The sequence below is a fragment of the Perca fluviatilis genome, chromosome 5 (assembly GCF_010015445.1).
Source record: "Perca fluviatilis chromosome 5, GENO_Pfluv_1.0, whole genome shotgun sequence".
Lineage (NCBI taxonomy): Eukaryota > Metazoa > Chordata > Actinopteri > Perciformes > Percidae > Perca > Perca fluviatilis.
The window spans coordinates 20,120,531-20,142,932 of NC_053116.1; the positions used below are offsets into that span (position 1 = coordinate 20,120,531).

The window sequence follows — 22,402 nt, forward strand, 5'->3', positions numbered from 1 at the left end:
AACACAAAGGAGTGAAAAAAAAACAGCAGATGTCGTTTGCTGGCTCATTAGTCACTGTCTCCATGGTCTGCTGCAGAATGATAAACCACGTTGCAAGAACAAAGAAATCCTTAGTGCCTCATTTTATTTTTAAGGAGGTAACCAATACTTTTGTATTCTTACATGCATATATATCAGTTTGAAATATTCTGAATGCAATTTGATTTAGATTATATTAGATATCTACTAGATTTACAACTTTTCACTCTTCTGAGTGGTGTAGTTCTGGAAAATGATAGAGAACATCATAAAGACACAGCAACTCCACCCGTGGACCACATCAAGTAGGTTTTTAATTCATTGAGATCAATTTTGTCAAATCTGGCCACAAACTCATAAATCATACTATCCCTAAATGGTATGCTTGTTTCATTACAAGTTGTAACGCTTTCCGCATACTTGGTGCCACATCAGATTCAATGATTTCATTGCTATTTAGTTTTGCAGCTCTGTGTCTTGTCATGAACCAAGTATGTTGTCATATAAATTACCTTTTTGATACACTTTGAAGAGAAGTTGGAAAGCTGTTGAAGGAGGAGCACATTTTTTCAAATGAAGGATTTTCCCACCTGGACTACTGTAAAATGAAAGTGATTCATTCTCTTCCAGCTTTGTGTGTGTATTTGTGTGAATGTGTGTGTGTTGGGTGGAGGGTCTGGGCGTTAGCCCAAGGAGCATCATTACAGTCTTAGTCATGTCGTAGCCTGTCTCTAAGTCGGAAGAGACTATTTGCTTTAGGCTTTCTGCATTCATGTCTTGAATGTCATTTTACTCTCTGGAGTTTTGGGTGCTGATAAACTCATGCACCCATGCTCAAAAGTCTGAAAGAGCAAGAAGTCATTGATTGAACTGAAATTGTTTTATTTACACCCTAAACACAGGGGATCTTATTTAAAAGGTGGTAATAAGAGGAAAACAACAGAGTGAGATGGCGCTTTTAAACTGGATATAATTGGTACTGTAGGTGATGGTTATGTGGAAACAGGTGTGACTGGGGTGTGGCAGGAAAGCCATGGATTGGTTTGAGGCGGTGGCTTTGGGAAAGGGCTGATAGTTACAATGCTCACTCAGCAATTACTTCCTCAGGCCTCTCTTGGTCCTCTTGGATCTGTTGAAAACAAGGACTAGTCACATGATGCAAAAGACAACATGTCCACAAAAAGCATTTAAAGTAGCTAACATTGTGAGGTTGCAGAATCATCTACCATCCATTTTGACAAAATAAAAATGCACTTAGCATACTGAGACATACAAGTGCTCTTTCAGTGCATCTGTGACAGGTTTGACAGCTGACCTGTCACACCCAGCCACACAGCCAGCTCTCCCAGTTTGAGTGAGTAACAGAGCCTCGAGGGGCTCGTGAGTGGAGGTGAGCAAAATGACAACTGGGCTGTGGCGGGGTTGGGTGTTTCTAGCGTCAAAATGCCATTTAGGTTAGTGGGGAGCATTCAAAGGGCCACTACATCTAACAACAAATGAACATGTACTCAAAGTACCTGATGGTCTTCTCTTAACGCTGCTGTTTAAATTAAAACACTGTTGCATGCTATGATCAATGGGTCAAATTATAGCTTAGCACTGATGTTAACATTTTATTGTTTGCATCCTGTACTTTTCCCTGCTGTACTATGTGCTTTAGCAATATGGCCATGCTAATATATGATATGTTTATGACGATGCATAATAAAGCCTCTTTGAATTGGATTGAGAGAGAGAATGAAGAGAGGAAGCGCCGCACAAAGCAGTGAATCAGTTGGATAAAACAATCTTCTCATTGTCTTGCAGCGATTATGTCTAAAGCACCAATAAACATACACGCACCTCCGCAGGAATGTGCCACATTGTCGGATTATAAGTGAATGCAGAGCTTAACCTCTTTGGCTTCATCTTGTCTGTTTCTCTGTGTCCGTTTGGCAGTTAGATTTGTGCATTGGTATGAGAAGCGAGGGGTAAAGCAGCGGTTGGAAATGATAATGCTGTTATTGGCTGGGGCTTACACACATGTCTTTGTTGACACTCCCAAATGTCTCGCACTGTCCAGAATGAAAAAGAAAATCGGAAATACAGGCAGAGGGCAGGGTCTCTGCAGATAGAGACACCACCACACACTTCTAGCGGGTCATATGTGAAGTGAAGTCTATAGATTGTTTTTGAGGAAATGTATTTTGTTATTGAGCGTGCACACTACCAGAGCCCTAGAATTGGCTCACCTAAATTGAATGCAGCCATCATTAATGTTATGAATTCCACCTGACGAGGCAAAATGTCTGCGGTGAAAGGGGTCTATAGACTGAATCACTGTGACACAAAAATCACTCCCAGGTTAACATAATAATAATGTATACTTTATTAATCACACACGCTCAGTACCTATACATGCACTAATGGAGAGATGTCAGAGTGAGGGAGCTGCCCATGGAAAGGAGCTTGGAGTTCGTAGCCTTGCTCAAGAGCACCTTGCCCAGGAGGTGAACTGGCACCTCTCCAGCTACCAGTCCACCACCATACTTTGATCGGTATGGGGCCTTGAACCAGTGACCCTCCAGCTACTGCTACTGCCACCCAAACATGGCAGCTGATTTGAATTGTGGAGATATTTGAAATTAGAAAACTGGGTTATTTCTGTTTTCAATTTCGGCTTTAACTGTAACGTTTAAAGATATATAGTTAAACACGGTGGCATGACCTGTTTGACGGTTGTGCTGTGCTTATTTTCTGTACTGTGTTGCTTTGCTAGCGTATGAACAGCAACCGCCAGTCAGACTGCTTTGGGTGATGTCTGTGGCCCAACAGTTCTCAGGTCTCCAATCTAATGTTAATGGAAGTGTTGAGATATGAAAGCATCAAATATGCATTTTAAAAGGAAGAAATGAGAGGAGTTGTTCCTCGTCCCTGTTTGATCAGCGCTGTAGAATTGTATGTAAGGGGTTTTCTACCCGGAAGTTATTGTAAACAAACATTGTGTCTATGGGCCTTGACAGGCACTTTGAGAGAGGTTCTTTAGGTTTTGTTCTGGAACATAGTCTGTGAGCAGACATCCATGAGCGTGGTGCATATGTGTGAAAAGTGTGTGTGGCATCAGAGAGAGAAAAAAATGAGATTCATGAGTTCATTCTTACATTTTCTGATGGTCGCTGACGCGGTTCCTCAAAACATTAATCTGGAACAAAAAAAAACATGCACGTGTTACTCCAATGTGGTCTATTATCCTGTGCCTTACTTCAACAACATATGTGGCGTACTGTACACACTTCATATTTCTGTCTGGTGATCTGGTACTGCAGTTCAAACTTCTCTGCCTCCAGCTCGTGCATCCACTCCCACAGCTCTTGAGCTTTCTCCCTGTGAGACACAGATACAGTAAAATGGGACAGTATAGCTGTTTTATGTTATGTTGAGAGATTATTTTCAATGTCTCGTGTATCAGAAATAACGTCCCTACTTTATCTTGAGGTAAAATGACACAATATGTCTCCACCTACTTGATTCTGTCCTGGCTCATGTTCTCGATGTCCAGAGATTTGCGTCTTTCGCTCAGGATCTTCTTCTTCTTCTCTCTCTCAGTCTGCCTCTTACCACTCCGTTTTTCTGTCTGTAAAGTAAAATATGTAAAAATAAAAGCTCTGTTCTACATCCTTCACATTTTAAATACTTTAACTGCTCACTATTAACCCTCCTGCTCACCAATTTCTGCATGTAACCTCCAAAGTGGAGGCTAGTGAGGGTTTTCTTCTTCTTAGCTTCATCCTCTGCTCTCCTCTTGGCCTCCTCGTCCTCCTTACGAGCTCTCTCGTCCTAAAGAAACATGGATCCAAAGAGGAGTGATATATTAGGAGTTGGTTAATTCAATACAGTAGATGCAGGAAGTATACAGTGCATTACATTACAGCAGCATGAGCATGACTATACCTCAAGGCGCTTCTGTCGCTCTTTCTCTCTCTCACTGCAGATTCTGTGCTGCTCTGCTCGCTCAGAACGGCGCTTCTCCTGCAAAACAGATCATCATCTTAACAGATTTGAAAGCAGATCTTTAACTTTGTGTTTGTGAATATGTTTATCTGTAATTGGCATTAGTGTAAAGCTCTCACAATCCTCTCCGTGAGATTAATGAGCTCTTCTTCTTCCTTCTTTCTGCTCTCAAAGTGAACCTCGATCAAAGTCTGAAGCTCCATCAGGTCCTTCTCCATCCTTTTACGATGTATATCCTACAGAAACAGGGGTTCAGTGCTTCTTGTACTTTCTGGCATGGGTCTAGGTTGTACACCATTAGGCAGAAACATATGCACTGTATGTACTGTCACTCACATCAAAATCCACCTTCTCTCCATCTGGGATCTTAGGAGGGATGAGGTTGGGCATGATAAATGGCCTGGAGATTTGGAGAAGAAAAACACAGGACAGTGAGTGAACAACACAGAGAGTTATAGGATAAAGTAATAAAAAAAAATATTTTTTTTAATCATTAATCCCTGTCGCTGTGGATGTCAAATGAGGAAACATGCAATCAGCAGGTTCAAAATGTCAAACAAATGATTATGCATGTCACAAATGTCAATATTTTATCATATTCTTTAGTTTGGAATAGAATATATATCTTTTTTTCAGTGTTGCATAATGAACTTCAACTAACCGTTATAATGTAGACAGACACATTTGCTAATCAGAAGTATTACATTTTATATTTCAAGTCTTTACTGCTGGGGTTTAAAGCAAGGGTGAGGTTAAACTGATTAAAAACAGGTTAAACTGATATATTCCACTAATTTCTATTTTATATTCAAATGTTTTAACTTGAAGTACATATTTTGATTTTCCCTTTCTATGTTTATTATTATTATAATTTTCATTCTCTACGTTTTGGCAAAAGTTCTTTGGTTTTGAAGGTCCATAATGCTTCCCATAATTATTTGGGGGATGTAAACAGGAAGAATGCTATAGCTTCTGTGTTGTATCAAAGATCCTAACCGTCTCTGGTTGTATCCCCGTTTTTTTTGTTGTTGGTTTTTTTTAGCATTTATTTTTTAAATTGGCGCCATTAAAAGTGTGCCGAATTATCCATTAGCAGTTCCTGTTTGCAATGTACCCATGGATACACAGACAAATATCACTGGATTACGTTGATGCTGAAGAAACTCACTGTTAACTTGAAGAAAAACGTGATGATTGTCAAAGACGTTGCAGTCTTTTTTCTGTGATTTAAAGCAGATTAATGGACGGATGAATGGACATTGGACATAATGTTACTGATATCCCCAGGACAGGTAAGCAACACTGAATTTAAAAATATTATTGATTTTTGGCACAAATTGCGTCACTCAAAGGGGGGTTTCCCAAAAAGCCACGAGTTGTGTCTGTGATACATACATAGCTACATTAAACAAAAGCCAACGTGTAAAAACAACAATTTATGACTCAGATTATTTCTAGTCCAGAGGCAGTATCTTTGTACAGATTAAACAAACAACATATAAAGTGTTGATTAGTGAGCTTAAGCTAGGTGTGCTTGTAGAAGGATTTTGTTACGTTTACACCACATGTGTCAAACTCAAGGCCCGCGTGCCAAATCCGGCCCCTTGCAAATTTTGATTCGGCCCGCATATCAATTTAGGTTCACAGCGAATTTTGGCCCCTAGTTGTGCACCACACCAAAAAAATTAGGAAATTGTTTTTCATACTGTAATTATGCAACACTGCCGTGCCGATTTTGACAGATTTACAGACTTTGAGACTCCCCACAGAAGCAGAGAGATTTTATTCAGGCTGTGAAACAGGTTGTGGTGAGTCGGCTGGGTGGCAGCTGCTTTTAAAAATGTAATGTTTGAAATAAATTAAATTGTAAATTCTACAATGGCTAAAAAACTTTTTTGCTTACTTTTTTTAGGGTTTTATGTCGACCAAACTGTATGGGAGAAAGTTATATGAGACATGCAACAATAAAAAGTTAATTTACTTTTTTGTTAAATAAAAGCATGTCAATAAACCCAACATGTCTGGGCCTTATTGTGATCGTCATTTCCTGTGTGCCCTTAGTGAAATTGAGTTTGACACCCCTGGTTTACACCATTCTCCTAGCCTGGTCCTACCAGACTCTCGTACATTTCATTTGTACAGAGAGTCTGGCCACTTTCCATTGACAAGTGTTAACTTCCTTGAAGAGCCACTCTGGATCTGCCATAACCAATCGCTAACGTTTGGTCAAAGCCGGTCTACGGAAAGCCTTTCCACTCCCTATTCAGCCCCATTGTACCAAATTTGTTTGCAGTTCCACCAGAGTTCCACTGGGGGTGATCGCGGTCCAGTGCAAAATGAATGGGACTCTATGAAGCTAGACGGCTAAATTTGTCTCTTTCGCCTGATTGTCGTTGAGAAACCTCAGATTTGATTGTAGTTTTTGCAAGTTTAACATGGGTTATAGGTCGAAAGTTGAATGAACGAGTACTTATGTCCTTTTGATTTCTTATAGGGTGAGTCGTTGTTGCCCATAACACGCTAGCATTCTGCTAATGAATGCTGATTGGTCAGTGAAGGACTGATTACGATCGGAGATTCCGCTTGACGGCATCCAAAGCAAAACCAGAATGTCAGTGAATATTTCAGCGTGGTCTTTAAAACATTAGCAAACCTCTTTCTAGAACGTGTATTAACAGGGAGAACCTGTTAGCTGTGTTGTTGATGCCTCGAGAGAAAAAAGGAAGCGACTCAGAGCTTGCCGTAAAGCAGTATCTCTGAAATGTATATGTGTTTGACGTCATTAACTTTTTAAAAGGCTTCTTAGAACAAAAAAGCCACTTTAAAAAAATCTAACACCCAGCAGTGTGTATTTTCTTAGCCTCCCCTTTCGAATGCAACATTCTAATTACTAGACAAAAAATGATATATATATGATATATATTGAGGTTTGGTCGTGATGTATGTCATGCGCATGTGCAACAAGAGGGGAGACCGACAACTATCGGCTTATATTTAGCATTAGCATCGCTAGTGTTAGCCTTAGCCAACTCCTTCACCACTAACGGAGCAAGCTGGAAACCTTTCCCGAACCCCGTGGGGAGGAGAGCCACAACATCATGGCCACCAACAAAACTCAGCAAAGATTGTTCTTGCTCGGGCTTTAATATCTGGATATTCGGCAGCGTTGCCACAACAGACCGAATGGCTTCGCTCGCATCTTTCTAGCACACAGTACGCACGTCCTCAACGTCATTGTTCTCAGCCACTCCCTCTGTTTGCTGATTGGACCGCCAAATATTTGGCCGGAGAAAACCCATTGACATATATAAAATGGACATGCCAAGAGAAATCTCAATTATTCCAAATCTTGCAGAGACGGAGAGCGTAGGTATATGTAAGGAGATAACATGGGCACAGGCTAATTATTGCTACCTAAAATGCTAGTTAACATTAGCAATTAAACTTAAATAGCTAATGTGAGTCGAAACTGCCTGCGAGCTTCTCCTGTACTGTACGGTAATTTCTCCTGTGCGACAGTAAGTTGCGTGGTTATGACACAATCGTTAGCCTATTTTTACAAAAACATCTGCTACGGAACCGTAACGTGAGATACAAGGTAATGGAGACTTTTATACACTGTCGTGTTTCTTTAGAAATAAACAATGGACAAATAGAGTCTTTAAACGCTTCAGATGTAAAGTTTTTCGCTGTCAAAGTGGCGCCAAAATGAATGGCAGTCAATGGAATGCTAACGGGAGGTGATGGCTTGTTAGCATCAAAATGGCGCCATAGGAGCTATACCGCAAATAAAAACGGAGTACTGAAGGGAAATGAAAATTGAGCAGAAGTACGTAGGAGGGCGGAGCCAGGCTACCATTCTCCTGCCGTGGAAATAGGTCTGGCAATGACTACCATCACACAGATCCAGGCTAGCTGTTTCCCCCTGCTTCCAGTCTTTGTGCTAAGCTAAGCTAACCAAACCAACTGCTGACAGTACAGAGAGTGGTATTGATCTTCTCATCTAACTCTCTGGCTCTGCAGGAAAGCAAATAAGGATATTTACCAAAATGTCAAACTATTATTTTTAATTTGAAGGCTTTGTGTATAGGAGATAGAATTAGCCCAACAAGAAGTATTTGGTTTCCATAGCAAAACAGTGTGCTTGTGTACATCAGGGAGTGTTAACGTTACTCACTTGAATTTCGGTTTGGCCTCCTCCTCTGTTTAGAAAAAAAACAAAAAACGAATTGAAATATACACCAATGAGCTAGTCCAGACCACACACATTCTCACCAAGAGCATACCAAAACATTTCGTAATCCTACCAGGAAATGCCATCAAATTATGACAATGGAGCCTGTGTATGTGCTTGTAACAACGGTGAACTTTAGTTTGGCTGAGTTCATCAAAATCTAACTCAGGGTTAATCCAAGAAAAACAAAACAGATCCACAATGAGTAAGATGTGCCACCATTCATATTGATGCAATTTAGATAAACAGTGTTACCTTCTCCCTCCTCCGCTTCTCCATCTGAAATCAAAATAAGATTCTTGAGAGGCTTGTGTGAGTTTGTGAATGTCCGTGTCAAATGAGTGTGTATGTGCATTAGAGGATAGTAAATAGTTTTATGAGTGTTGACAGACACAATGTCGAAGTACATAAAGATAAGAAAGACCAAAATAGAGCACTGAGAAAGCCAAGTACCGTTTGTGTGTGTGTGTGTGTGTGTGTGTGTGTGTGTGTGTGTGTGTGTGTGTGTGTGTGTGTGTGTGTGTGTGTGTGTGTGTGTGTGTGTGTGTGTCGAAAGTAAAGTGTTGCATGTGTTACATATCATGAATAGCATTCAGTCAGAGAGGTTGTCTCGATAACAAGCACTTACTCACCAAAGAAGGTATGGCATCTGTGACCTCTGAATTTCATAGATGCCATACCATAAAAGTAGGAGGCTGTGAGGATAGTTTTGCAGGTATTTGTTCATAAATCAAAGTATCGGACAAATTGAAATTTAGTTAAATAAAAGGTCAGAGGATCACCAAAGTCCCTAGAAATTATCGTCTTGGAACCACGAATCTCTGTTCAAAAATGTGCTCTTCCTGCTAGTTGAAGTCAAGGAATCACCAAAGTCAGTAGGATTTATTCTCTGAGCACTGTGAATGTCTGCACAGAATTGTGTGGCACTCCATCTGATACTTGTTTATATACTTGATATTTCAGCCTGGACTACTGTGGTGGACTAACAATGCCATCTAGCATGGCTAATCTTACTCTTCTGATGATAAACTGAACTTACAGGTGAAATAGGGCTGGGCAATAATTCAATATAATAACATATTGTCTTTTAACGGAATCTATATTGTGAAAAAATCTTGTGATACCTAATTACGTTGTTTAAATATGTTTAATAACAAGCACATTTACTCAAACTTCTCAAAAAAAGTTATTCATAAAATGAATAATATACTTTATATTCGTCAATTATTTAATTCACACATGAGTAAACAAAATTCGGCTTTACCATATGGTTATTTCATATTGAGTATTTATTTATTGAATTGTAAGTCAAATTCCTGATTTAAATTGTTATCGAGATATGAATAGAAGATTATGGCCAAACCGCCCAGCCCTAAGGTGTTGCTGCATTCACAAACTAGTTGAAATGTCCCTTTCTCCTGCCCAGTTTGCGACACATCAGGTGACAGCTTACAGGCGCGTCACAGGGCGTTTTCTGATTTGGAAGCATAGATGAGACGGAATGATGGCTTTCAACATCTCTCTCATCATATGATTGGCAGTCACAGGGAGACACACCTAAAACATTGCTGATTAAGATAATTTCTATTCTGACTAATAAAAGAGCCTTAGGGATGGGAGGGATAGGAGGCCTGGGGATTACTTTCACCCGGTGGCTATCTGTGGTGACTAAGAAAGAGACAGGAGAGATGTCATTGAGTTCCTGCAGACTGTCACATACCAAAGTAAAGTGTGACTTATAGCAGATTATTTTCCTGTCTGTCTCTGACTGATGCTTATAGACAGAATAAATTATTCACCGTTGCTCCGCTGTCGACACATACCTCGTCACTTAGACGTTGTCTTGCTGGGAAACCACGGACACAGTAACAACACTGACGACATGTCTGCACTCAAAAAGAACAATCCCCTCCAAAACCCTCACCTATTTCCTCCTTCTCTGCAGCAGGTCCGTCCTCTTCCTTTACGGCCTCTGGCAGAGAAGGAAGTTATTAGTGACATATCAGTTAGAAAGGTGTGATATATTAACTCATTGTCTTATTGTATCGCTCTCACTTGTCAATTTTTGTGTGTGTGTGTGTGTGTGTGTGTGTGTGTGTGTGTGTGTGTGTGTGTGTGTGTGTGTGTGTGTGTGTGTGTGTGTGTGTGTGTGTGTGTGTGTGTGTTGGGTGCGATAGATGTGATTACACAATATACTCTGCAAGATCATGAGCAGTTGAGTCAAATCCCAAATATATAATTTCAGCAGGGACATTTGCAGAAATACCTCCATTACTGACGGCAATAAGAGACTAACTATGTGGACTTAGATAATGTTTGTTTGGGCTTTTGATAGCTTACAATGCTCATCCAGAAATGTCCAGTGGTGTAGTCTACGTGATACGCAGGTATGCGCAGTATACCCGCTCAGAAAGCTCCAGGATTTCCATATACGCACTTAAAAATGACCAATGACACGCAACAACATACTTTCTTTTATATATATTTTGAATTGTCATCTTTGTTTTTCTTCTTCATATAGGCTGGGGAGGACACCCAGACCCCCCACTATGATATGATTTGCCTTGTACTTTCGTCAGGTGCTCTTGTATAGTTTCTATTTTTACTCCTGTTGTTTTTTAGTTTTAGACACCTTTTACTCTTTCATTCATTTTTACTTTTACTTTATACATTTATCTGTATTTATTTTTGTCCTTGTACTGTTGCACAATTTCCCCTCTATGGATATCACTAAATGTTAATTTTAACTTATAAATGAATACATAAATATGAAACAAATAAATAATAAGAATAAGTCCATAATAAAATTATGAAATAAACACAAAAATACATAATTAAATAGATAAATTAAATAATGAATTAATGTCTGTAATAATTGTGACTCAAATAAGCATTATTACAGACATTAATTAATTATTTAAAGTATCTATTTAATTATGTATAATTAAAATTAAAAATATGTTAATTACAAATATTTTAATATTTGTATTTTATAAATGTCTATGTCTGTGTATGTTAATGAGTTGGTGTTGCTAACCTCATTCTAAAACAGGATAGGTCAGAGGGGTGTGATTGTTTGCCTGTCTGACCAATCCTGCTTCAGAATGAATTTAGTACCTACCTCATTTAAATACAGACACAGAAAAAATATATAGTTATATGAATAAATGTATTTATTGAAATAAGTTAAGAAATGTAAAAATATAAAAAGAAGTAAAAATTGTATTTATTAATGTATTATTTATTTAATTTCAGGATTTATTTAGTTATTTTTCATCCTTTTTGCTCCCATCTCCTTGTTTGCCAAATGTTAAATGGATATTTTCAGCTCAAGTATTATTATTTCTCTGTAATATTAGAACCCAAAATACTCGGCTATACAACATTTTATTTAATACTTAAAATCCAATTTTGTATCCTAATGTTTATGCCCAGATATGGTGCATGTGCATAGTGAGCTCCATCATAGTACATGTAGTATGTTTCATACATGTAGTATGTTTTCTGATTAAAAGGTCATGTTATCAAGGAAAAAAAACTCCTGGTAGTCGCACAATGTCCCCCAAAACAGCCTTGTATTTACCGACTATGGAGTATCTTAAAAAAATTCTTTCAGCTCAAAGCACACGCAGTACCTTCCTCTGCCTCCTCCTGCTCCTCCACCTGCTCCTGCTCCTCCTCCTCCTCTACCCCCTGCTCCCCTGCTGAGCAAAAGCACAGAACCGTTTAGAGCCAGTCAGCCAGCAAAGCAGCCAGCAACATTCAAACAGAGAGAAAGAAAGAAAGTCTTTCAAAGCATGATCAAATCAAGCATGAATGATTCTGATGTAATCATTAATGAATGTTAGTCACAGCCAGTGGTGGAAAGTGCATTCACTCAAGAACTGTACTTAAGTACTTAAATCAGAGGTACTTGTACATAACTTGAGTAGTTTTTATGCCACTTTCTACTTTTGCTCCACTACAATTATTTGTTATTTTTACTTTACAAATTACATTTCTGCTTAAAAAACATTTGATTATAAAATATGATGCTTTATTATAAACTACCCAACAGTACAAGTAGAGCTCATTATTTGATTAATTGATAAGTTGATTGTCTTTTTTTTTTTTAAATCAACAGTTCCAATTCCCCAAATGTGTGGATTCTCAGCTTATTTTTCCTTATTTTAATTATTAACACATTTTTAATCATTTTGACTATTGGTTGCGCAAAACAAGCATCGTGAAGGTGTCACTTTGGGTAATTGTGATGACATTTCTCACTATTTTCTGATTTTCTTTACAAACCAAAGAATCAATCAAGATCATAAACAGCAAATAATCCATAATGTAAATAATCTAGTGATCTAAATATTAATATATCAGTCACAGTGCCCATTTTTTCTGTATGAGTACTTTTAACACTACTAAGTACATTTTTCTGATTATACTTGCATATTTTTGACTGCATATATTAAATGCAGGACTTTTAATTGTAATGTAATGGAGTTTTTTTTTTTTTTTACAGTGTGGTGTTAGTACTTTTACTTAAGTAAAGGATCTGAATACTTCCGCCACTGGTCACAGCTATGTTATTTTAACCACAGGCACCCTGCCTATCAACATCCAACAGTCCACCTGTTGCTCTGGTAAGTCATGACCACAAATGATTCCTCATTGACCCAGAGCTTCATTTATAAATGTTCACACAATGTCCCATACCTTCAGCAGCCTCCTCTTCTGAGTCACGCAGCCAGGACAATACACAAGAGAGGAGATGTGCAATTTGCAAATGTAACCACACAATGAGAAAGTACTGCATGTTATATACACACACCTACTTTTGCTTTCATGCATCAACTAATTACAAACAAAATAAGAAACAGGAAATCATTATCAAAACCCTGAAGAAATAACTTTTAAATCCTGTGGATTTGCCAAAAAAATCTACCTACTGGTACAAAAAGGAAGTCTTTTGGTACAAACACACTTTGTGCTGCATTACGATAAGCCTCAAACATTAGGAAAAAAGCCTTTGATTATACATTGCTTATTTGTATATACAACAAGAGCTACAGTTATGGAAGCTGTGTGCTGAACAGACAGGCTCAACATTTACATTTGATTCATAAATCAATTTGACATTTTCATTCACAGGAGACAACTATAAGAACGTCTTTACATTCCTTTTGAAATCCATGTAATACTGTATGTAGAAAACGTGTCAAACCTACATGGCTTTAGTTTTAACAGTAGTTCACATCTTTCACTGTGCAGTATGTGGTGAATCATAATAGGAGTTCTTACCTTCCACCTCCCTGTGAAAATCAAAACATGTTCATACATTATTATTCTGATAGAAAAATGAGAATATGCAGCAATGCATTACAATAGATTAAGTAAAGGAACTACAATGTATAGTTGTGTAACAGGGTGTATTTTTACAGTTACACAAGTATGTTATAATCAAGCAGAAATGTGTATAAGCTTTAGTATGATACGTAAAAATGAAAAACAAGCTTCAACCTACTCCTCATATTCCTCCACCACTTCCTCGTTGTCAGACATGACAGGGAGCGTTCAGGTGTGCAGCAGTGAATCTAAACGTTAACCAGACTCTGTAAATTCACCTAGAAATAATGTTCCCCTTCACTTTTATTACAGCTTCATAACAACATTGTATAGCCTACATACTGGGTTATAATCAGTGAAACTTACCTGAATAAGAGTGATGAAGAAAGACAGCTGATGGAGAGACTGAATGGGCAGCAGAGGAGAGGTCGCTGCTTTCACTAATAGGAACGTGAGGTGGGTCTCAGAGGGTAAAGGGACAGGCTGTGTATGGGGGAGAGAGGCTTCAGGACCCCTTGTTGTTTTATTAATAACTTTTTAGATAGCATGTACCCTCCATTATCACCATTCCCAAAAAAGGCCGCAGTGTGCACAAGTGTGGTTTGCAGTGCCAAAAAGATCAAGATAAAGCACACAGTTGCTCACAGACAATGACTCACACACCACGTACACATTTTCTCACCCTTGTATGGCAACCTGCCACTGACAGAACACAGGCATACAGCTTTTATCTCCCCCCTCTGCTGAGATAAGTGATGTTACAGAGTATGTATACAACATATATTTCCATGTTGTGTAAGCAAGCAATTAGAAGACATTTATGACAGACGTGTGGTAATAAAACATTTTATTCCTTAGACAGGCTGCATCTTGCCCACAATGACACAGAACAAAATGTATATTTTAGCTGATTGGACAAAAACAAAAACATCTCCCACTGCTGCAATTCTGTAAAAAATAGACGTTATTAGCCTTAAAACCTACACCTGTTTAAAGTGCTTGAAAAATTACACAAAGTTAAGGCAAATGGCTGAAGAGCTTTAAAACAAATATATCACTTTCCTCCCTGTTTTCTATCACTGTTCTTCTCCTCTCATGTCAACTTTGCTTTTTACCCTTCCTCAACACATTAATGTTCATGTAATGTCAATGTTTGAAATAAGACTTTTATTGTACTTGAAGTAATGCATTAGTGTATGATTAAAGCCTCCTTACTTTAAAAGCAGTATCCTCAAATCACTTTTTTCCCTATTTGGCATAGCTATTCCTCCTGTGTGCTTTGGCAGGGAAGTCAAAAAAGCATAAAAAGCTTGAAGAAAGAATCAGTCAGTCATCGCGTCCTCCTCACCGTCTACTAAATCCTACAAATAAGGACACAGAAAGGCAAGAAATTATTGCTGAAGAAACACATTTTTATTTCCTATTCAAATTTAAAACCATGTTAAAGTTGTGTGGGACAGTAATCTTACTTGTTAGCCATTATAAATAGACATCCTTCACTTGCAGAGTTTTCCAGGGCTGGGTTTTGGGACACTGTTCTCCTCTCTGGTCTCAAACAGGCTCCTCTTACTGATGATGTCCACATGTCTCAAGTCCTGCAAATAGAATTGAGAAATGATCACACTTATTTTTACAAGACAATCAACCCTCAATACAACAGACAAAATAAGAGAAAGAGATATATTCTCTCTCTCTCTCTCTCTCTCTCTCTCTCTACATACGTATATATATATATGAATACTGATACGTGTCAGATACATTTCTCTATGATAACCGAAAAGATCTTCATTTGCTCCGATATAACGTGTCCCCGTAGCCATGGATACGTTGCTGTTAAAACTAACAGCAACCCTGGTATGTCATAGAAACGGTTTTGAACTTGGACTAAACTTCTGAAGTTAAGTCAACAAGTTATCAGGTTGAACTCTGAACTAAAGTCTCTAATCACCATAATTTAAACATCCCCCACTATAGGAGAAAAGAATGAATGTTGCTTTCAGAATAAAAATACTGATGTTTCCTATTCATTTAAATCAAAAATAATTATAGTTGCCAGAACTAGAGGAGAAACCCTATTTTTAAAAACAACAAGGAACATAATGTGAATTGGTTTTGTAAGGGCATCCTAATCAAAGGTAAGAAGCAGGAAGAAAACAAATATATCCTGTTCTTGAGGCACATACAGTATAGATGAAAGAGTACTACTGCCCTCTAGCTGCCAGATGCTACACTTGTTTAACTTCTTACATGATGCAGTTTTAGCAGACATATAACAATGCAAATAGCCTCACAGTAGGAAGTGAAGACCCAGTATCGTTGGTCTTGTTGACCCAGCGGTTGATCCGGTCTGACATTCCTGATGTGAAGCTCCTAAATTCCTGTGAATTTCCGACATAGATGTGAAATAATCAGAGCCCATACATGCTAATGATATCAGTCCATGCATTGATGGCCCATGCAGATCTGATAGGTGATTGTGAGTAATGAATGTACCTGTCTAGAAACTCCCGGGCTGGTGGGGCTGGCCCCCTGCTTTTCCTTCTCAAAGAGGCCTCTCTTCCTGGACACCTCATCCAGCAGAAACAGGGTCCTCTGGGTCACGTCTGGAGATCGCATTATTTCGGACTTCTACGCACATATAGGAAACAGAGTAGAGAAAAAAACATCAGCGTTGATTTTTTTTTTTACTTGTAAGGTGACTTAAGTTGAGTTATTCTGTTTTGTTGCAGAGAGTCTGACCTGTGCAGCCTGAGCCAGTCGCTCCATCTTCTCCTGGATGGACCTGGATGAAATCCTGTGCCTAGAGCTGGACAAAACAGAATGCACATATGCAAGGGCTTTATACACTTGTCTGACTTACCTGCCTAAAATAAGTATAATTCAAACTTTTAGAAAAAGTTAAAGAAAAAATCATTTGGTTGTACAAACTCACTTTCTCTGGAGGGGTGATGCTTTGTCTTCATCTTCATTTTGGTCCTGGATAATTAACATTACACACACTCATCATACACACTGTAAATCATCTATGTCCAACTCTAGCAATAACATACATTTTATTATATTTTGATGCACAATGATCCATGATCCAAGTCAACATTCCTAATCTTTTTACTCAGCAAATATTGAAAGAATACCTTTCCGTCCAAAGTGCAGAGTGATGACTGGAAATCTTACTAAGAAATTGGATAAGATAGCTAAGAATCTTACTGTGTTGGATTCAAACTTCTTGGAGGCCAACCTCACACTCGCACTACAACAGAATACAGCAGTCAGCAATCAAACTGAGGTAGACAGATACAAAGACATGAACTTAAAATAAAGACAAGGATGTTGCCTTACCTCCTCTGCAGCGGCGCACTCTCCTCTTCTTTCTTCCTCATCATCTGTGGAAAACCAAGCATATGTGAATGCGTGTTAGCAGACCTTACAGTCGTCCAAATATCAGCAGCTAATGACCAGTACAAATATCCCGTCTCTTGTGATGAGTTAGGGTGTTAACAAAGCAACCAGTCAGCAATAAAAGCTGATAAATATTGCTTCAGCTATTAGCATAAGCCCAAAGCCTGTGTGGCACAACCAAATTCCCCTGAACTGATAGTCTAACAGCTGATGCGAGATTAAACCTTTTATTACAGTCAAATAGACAAAGATTAATGTTAGCATTTAGCTCTGTATGTGTGTGTGTGCGTGTGTGTGTGTGTGTGTGTGTGTGTGTGTGTGTGTGTGTGTGTGTGTGTGTGTGTGTGTGTGTGTGTGTGTGTGGCGGCGTGTATGCGTGCGTGCATGCGTGCGTTTACCCTGAAAGATATAGTCCTGGAGCTCTGTCTGACGAAAGCTGGTTTGGCCGTCTGTTCAAAGTTGTCGTTGGAGGAAGAGCCATTCACGCTGGTCTAAAGGTAAAGCAATAGAACATTTACTGAAACATAGGATCAGATTGAAGTATTCCCATTCAGATGAAGACGAGCTCCAGTGAGCATCTCTTGTATTCTTCAAGACTGTTTACTTAAGTAAGGCGCCAATGATAGTTTGGTTTTATTGGCACAAAGACTGTAACTTTTACTCTTTAAACACTAGAGGATGCTACTGCTGCTTTATTGGATTGATGAGCAGTGGCATCAGAACTTTGCAGCCAATTAACTCCATGAGACAAGCAAAACATGAAGCCTACCGGTAGATAGTTATGTTGTAAATGATATCTGACTGTGTGTGTGTGTGTCTGTGTGTCTGTGTGTGTTTGTTAAAATACCTCCTGTGTGTGTCCATTCTGAGCAGGGCTTTGAGCTCCACTAGGAGAGGGGCTCTGGCAAGGCGATGGCCAGTGTTCTCGAGGTGAGTAGGGGGTCGACGGAGAGTGAGGGCTTATGGGACTTGTGCACCCGCTGGTGGAGGGGCTTTTGTCGAGTGAGATGGAGACGGAACTGCAACACCAGAAACATGAGTGAACTGAAAGGTCAGTTGAAGATGTGCATGAGAAAGCAACCAGTTCTCCAACTCACAGTAAAGCTGCAGAGTATTATGCCTTTACCGCACCCTATTCAAGTCTCCTTTTGAAATTTTTGCTGTCTACGATCTTCTAAGACAATATTCTTGCTTAGCTGTCTTGCCAGCTGATCTTGATTAGACAGAAGTCGATCTATGTGAGTTTCCATCTGGTTATATTTACTGAATATCTAAATAAATGTGTCTCTTGAAGACTTTGGTCAGTAAGCACATATGGCTGTCTTCATATGGTTTATTACTTTTATCAGATGACTTGCTTTTGGTTGCTATTTCACTGCTCAACTCACTGCTTGTTCTCCTGTGCTGCACTTTAATTTCCCTGTGTGGAATTGATATCCTTAATCTTATCTTAAAGAAATGTTTGATCTGTATTTGATCCTTCCCATGACTCATATATGAAAAGAGCAACAGACATATATTGTGATCATTAACCTGACAAACTTGCGAGGCGGGTTGGACGATGGCTTGGGATCGCGGTCATTGCTCGACGACTGTCCATTTTCGTGCTAACAAAGAAACAAACAGGAGAGACAATCAACATAGAAGCTTTTGAACAGAGCCACCGGAGACACACCTCACATTACATAACACTGTGCAGTTATAACCTAATTTGCAGAAACACTGAAGCCACCTGCCAGTGTAATGGAAGATAAAGTTAAAGTTATGACCTTAAGCAAGCCTTATCAAAGTTTTATAGATGATTTGCATGGTCATTCGATTCACGCAAAGAGTGTAGAAAGTCCGGTAATAAGACAGGACTCAAATTCTATCAATCATTTATTTATTCTGATGTTTGTGTACTCAAAGAAAATATACAATGTGTTTCCAACATTAATATATTCCCCTGAGGAGAAAAAAAAGTTGTTTTTGTAGAATATAGAAAATGATTAACATGACTCTGCCTCTGTGTGGGGTAACAGTTAACTGTGATTAACCACACTGCAGGGTGGCCCTATTGGTTGCACTGTTATGACTAAGTGAAGCATTAATAGTTTGGTTGTGAGTGCTTGTCTACCTGTCTTGTCAAAGGATTTGTCTGTCAGTGAAGGCAGTTCATACTTTGTCATTTTTAGCCAAGCTAACAGAATGACTCCAGGAATGGCAGTGCTGGTCGGTCAGTCCACCACTTTGGTGCAGACTGATTTACCTCAAAAACTATGGTGTTGGATGGATTGCCATGACATTTTTTACAGACATTCATGTTCCCCAGAGGTTAAATCCTACTGACTTTGTTGCTTCCCTAACTTCTCCTTTAGCATCAACAGCACGTCAAAGTGTTCACTTTCCCCCTTAAATATCTAAACATCTACTGCATAGATAAATTAACATAAAGTTTGGTTCAGACATTCATGGTTCCGAGATAATGTATCCTAACCACTTTGGGGATCCAGTGACCTTTCATCTAGCACTATCATCAGGTCAAAATCTCAGTTGCAAAACTAATGACACTCCCATCAGCCTCAGCTGTACTTGTTGTTTTGTAATAATTAGAAAATGTAAGCATGCTAACATGCTAAACTAAGGGGGTGAATATGGAAAACATTACACCTGCTGAACATCAGCATGTTAGCATAGCATTGTCATTGTGATAATGCCTAAGTGAGCCTCACAGAGCTGCTTTAGACTCTGAGTTGTGTTGTCATTTATTGGCTATGATAACAAAATATTACAGCAACAACAACAACAACAACAACAACACATGATTTCAATCTTACTTGTGTGTTTGTGATGTTAGTGCTGCTAGTGGGGCTGTAAGAGGCTGTTTTTGGAGGTGGTTGTGGTTTGGATGTGGCTTTCACAGAGGGCAACACACTACCCTGCTCCTCATCCATGTCCCCCAGTAGCTCCACCCTGGCTCCTCCACTGCAGGCCTCCGCTTCATCCTCCCCTACCTCCTTCTGTTGTCTCAGCATCTCCACATGCCTCATCCTCCGCTTTTCATCACGGACTCGCAGCATCTCCACAAAGTCCAGCTGCATCTGCTCCACACTGAAAAGAACCAGTTTATGCACGCACGTGAATGACGGATATATGATGGATTGTCTCTAGTGAGGGAAAGGACCTGTCATTCCTGTGTCTGATTGTGTTTCTCTAATGAAAGGCTCTACAGTTCCTCTCTCTCTTTGAAGACTGCTTCTGCTTGAGGAACTCAGCTGGTGGTGTTTTTGATAGCTTTTCCTACTTTCCACGTTTGGTACAGTACAAGGTTTCTTCATGTGTTTGAAAACTATACAGATTACACACTCCCAGTGGCAGAAAAGCAGATGGATTCTCACATACTAGCATGCCTATGGCCCTCTAACATACAGCAAAGATGGAGAGAATGAAAGCCAGAAGAAGAGAGAGATAGTAGCAGTGCATAAACCATGCATAGAGAAGAAGAGCAGAGCACACACATACAGCAACAGAATCATGTTCAGACAGTCTACAGATCAAGCTTTGACAAGTACAAATGAATGAAGTGCTTTACTAAATCGTGAAAATAACCTGCTGAGGCCCTGGGACATCTCACTTGTGGAGTCTGTCCCAAAGGCGCTGTCACTGGTGGGCGTGCTTCCGGTTGTTTGGCTGAAGTTGGCATCGGGGTCGGCGGTGCTGCTCGAGCTCTTCACCCTCCTCCTCCTCTCCCTTTCCACCTCCTCCTCGTCCTCCATCGTCCACTGGCGCGCCAAGCTGAGCACAGAATCATAATGCACACAGGACACGCACATAACAATCAGAGAACGGGGAGGTAAAACAGAAAATAAAAGGCAGAGACAAAAATGAAGATCCAAAACTCAACATGAACGTTTTCATGAAATCTACAGAAATTGATCCAATGAGCTGCTTGTTTTGATTGCTGGAAAGGAGAGATTGCAGTTGTAATAACGGTTTCACAGAACCTGCTATACTTGTTCATCAACTGTTTATGAGGAGAGTTACAGTTGGTTGCTTGTCTGAACAACTTTAAATAACATATTCGGTCTAGTATCATGCAGAATGTGTGTAGAAAATTCAGCATGTATTAGTCTATTATCTATTATTTAATAATAATGACACAAAAGGAAACCGAAAGTAGCTGTTTCATAAAGCTACTGTGGGCTTACAAGGCTGCTGACTACAGATATAATTCCCCTAAATGAATATTATAAACTAATTTTTGTTCTGCTCGACTGCAACAGTGAGCTACGTTTATGCTAGTTCAGTGACTAAAGTTAAATTCCATAACATCTACTGTCAAAAATCAGCAGCTGTAGATGGTGCTCTCAAACACAGGTGTCATATTCTCTTTAAAGAAAAAGCTCCTACCTGGACAGAGCCGACCAGTTCTTCCGACTGATGGACATATTGGACGCAAATATATAAAAGTTTCCAGGTGCACTTCGCTCACAGACAGAAAAGAGTCGACTGATTAGCACTCAATGGGCGGCAGTCAAATTACAGACAGAGCGGCACAAAGCAGTCCACCTTTACCCCGGTGCAGCTCACTAAGTCATCACATGACCACAAAGGTGAGCTACCCACCTGAGAGAGAGAGAGGGAGGGAGAGAGAGAAAGAGGGAGGGAGGGAGAGAGGGAGAGAGCTTTTCCTTGTATGGTGGGAATATGGCAGTTATGATAGCTGTGACAGTCACTTTTTGTGGCCATTCCACACTGCTGCTATACAATTAAAGCTGCCATTAAAGCTAACACAATACGCAGTAATACGTGAATAATAGAGATTAAAAAGAATAAAGATTTAAAAAATCAATAAAAGTTGATGTAGTAAGTAGTTTTGGAAGTGTAAAACAGCAGTTACTCAGCAATTACTAAATACTCACCATTAAAGAGTGATATACTGTAGAAAAGAAAGCAGAAAAAAGGTTTTGCGAATATAGCACTTTAGGAAAAACAGCTGCAAAGCAATTAATTAGAAAATATCAAACACACAAAACAGAAAGAGAACAAAAATCTATTAAAATAGAAATAAAGATCAATAAAATAGCAAAAAACATCAGTGGAAATAAGTTTTTTTTAAAGAAATGTCAACTGAATTGGTGAGTTTAATAGTAAAAGGAAAACTATATGAAACTATATTCTATGTCAAACTGGGTTTTGATGCTTCGTTGCAGTGAGTCTCTTTACAGTGAGTCAGACTGTTTGCTCTGCTGTGTAAGGCCACACCTGTCCTCTCAGCCCAGTATGTCGGACTCTGACCCGGGCTCTGGCTCAGTCCAACACACACACACACACACACACACACACACACACACACACACACACACACACACACACACACACACACACACACACACACACACACACACACACACACACACACACACATACACACCCACACACCCTCCA

The 22,402-nt window shown here is 39.3% G+C and overlaps 2 protein-coding genes across 12 annotated transcripts; both read right to left on the reverse strand.

Annotated features, from left to right (window-relative positions):
- Positions 1–314: 314 nt before the first annotated feature.
- tnnt2a (troponin T type 2a (cardiac)) lies at positions 315–14,102 on the reverse strand. Of its 11 annotated transcripts, none has more exons than XM_039800247.1 (16): positions 13,943–14,102; positions 13,755–13,824; positions 13,532–13,542; positions 12,947–12,961; positions 11,878–11,943; positions 10,167–10,214; positions 8,498–8,521; positions 8,186–8,210; positions 4,345–4,408; positions 4,128–4,244; positions 3,949–4,026; positions 3,724–3,834; positions 3,522–3,631; positions 3,291–3,381; positions 3,159–3,199; positions 315–1,147 (listed from the first exon to the last, which is right to left on the reverse strand). In XM_039800247.1, the coding sequence occupies exons 2-16, from the start codon at positions 13,790–13,792 to the stop codon at positions 1,114–1,116; spliced, it is 873 nt and encodes a 290-aa protein (XP_039656181.1). In that variant the 5' UTR covers positions 13,793–13,824; positions 13,943–14,102; the 3' UTR covers positions 315–1,113. The 11 variants fall into 11 exon arrangements, with proteins under 11 accessions (XP_039656181.1, XP_039656179.1, XP_039656178.1 ...); XM_039800245.1 differs by having other exon boundaries at positions 11,878–11,946; XM_039800244.1 differs by having other exon boundaries at positions 12,947–12,964.
- Positions 14,103–14,406: 304 nt separating this feature from the next.
- On the reverse strand, positions 14,407–21,551 carry lad1 (ladinin). Its single transcript, XM_039800232.1, has 14 exons — positions 21,365–21,551; positions 20,564–20,749; positions 19,792–20,065; positions 18,509–18,582; positions 17,823–17,994; positions 17,374–17,466; positions 16,916–16,959; positions 16,784–16,826; positions 16,509–16,552; positions 16,316–16,382; positions 16,070–16,204; positions 15,868–15,954; positions 15,046–15,171; positions 14,407–14,937 (listed from the first exon to the last, which is right to left on the reverse strand). The coding sequence occupies exons 1-13, from the start codon at positions 21,400–21,402 to the stop codon at positions 15,073–15,075; spliced, it is 1,356 nt and encodes a 451-aa protein (XP_039656166.1). The 5' UTR covers positions 21,403–21,551; the 3' UTR covers positions 14,407–14,937; positions 15,046–15,072.
- Between the last annotated feature and the right edge of the window lie 851 nt (positions 21,552–22,402).

What these genes read in the sequence shown, in the direction of transcription:
- tnnt2a (XM_039800242.1), bottom strand. Translation starts at nt 13,792, where the DNA reads ATGTCTGACAACGAGGAAGTGGTGGAGGAATATGAGGA. An exon ending in GAGAGAAGGTGGATTTTGAT is followed by an intron (nt 4,245 to 4,344) that starts GTGAGTGACAGT and finishes CTGTTTCTGTAG; the next exon opens with GATATACATCGTAAAAGGAT. An exon ending in GAGGTTACATGCAGAAATTG is followed by an intron (nt 3,632 to 3,723) that starts GTGAGCAGGAGG and finishes TTTACTTTACAG; the next exon opens with ACAGAAAAACGGAGTGGTAA.
- lad1 (XM_039800232.1), bottom strand. Translation starts at nt 21,402, where the DNA reads ATGTCCATCAGTCGGAAGAACTGGTCGGCTCTGTCCAG. An exon ending in AGAAGTTTGAATCCAACACA is followed by an intron (nt 16,553 to 16,783) that starts GTAAGATTCTTA and finishes TTAATTATCCAG; the next exon opens with GACCAAAATGAAGATGAAGA. An exon ending in CTGGGTCTTCACTTCCTACT is followed by an intron (nt 15,172 to 15,867) that starts GTGAGGCTATTT and finishes TTCTATTTGCAG; the next exon opens with GACTTGAGACATGTGGACAT.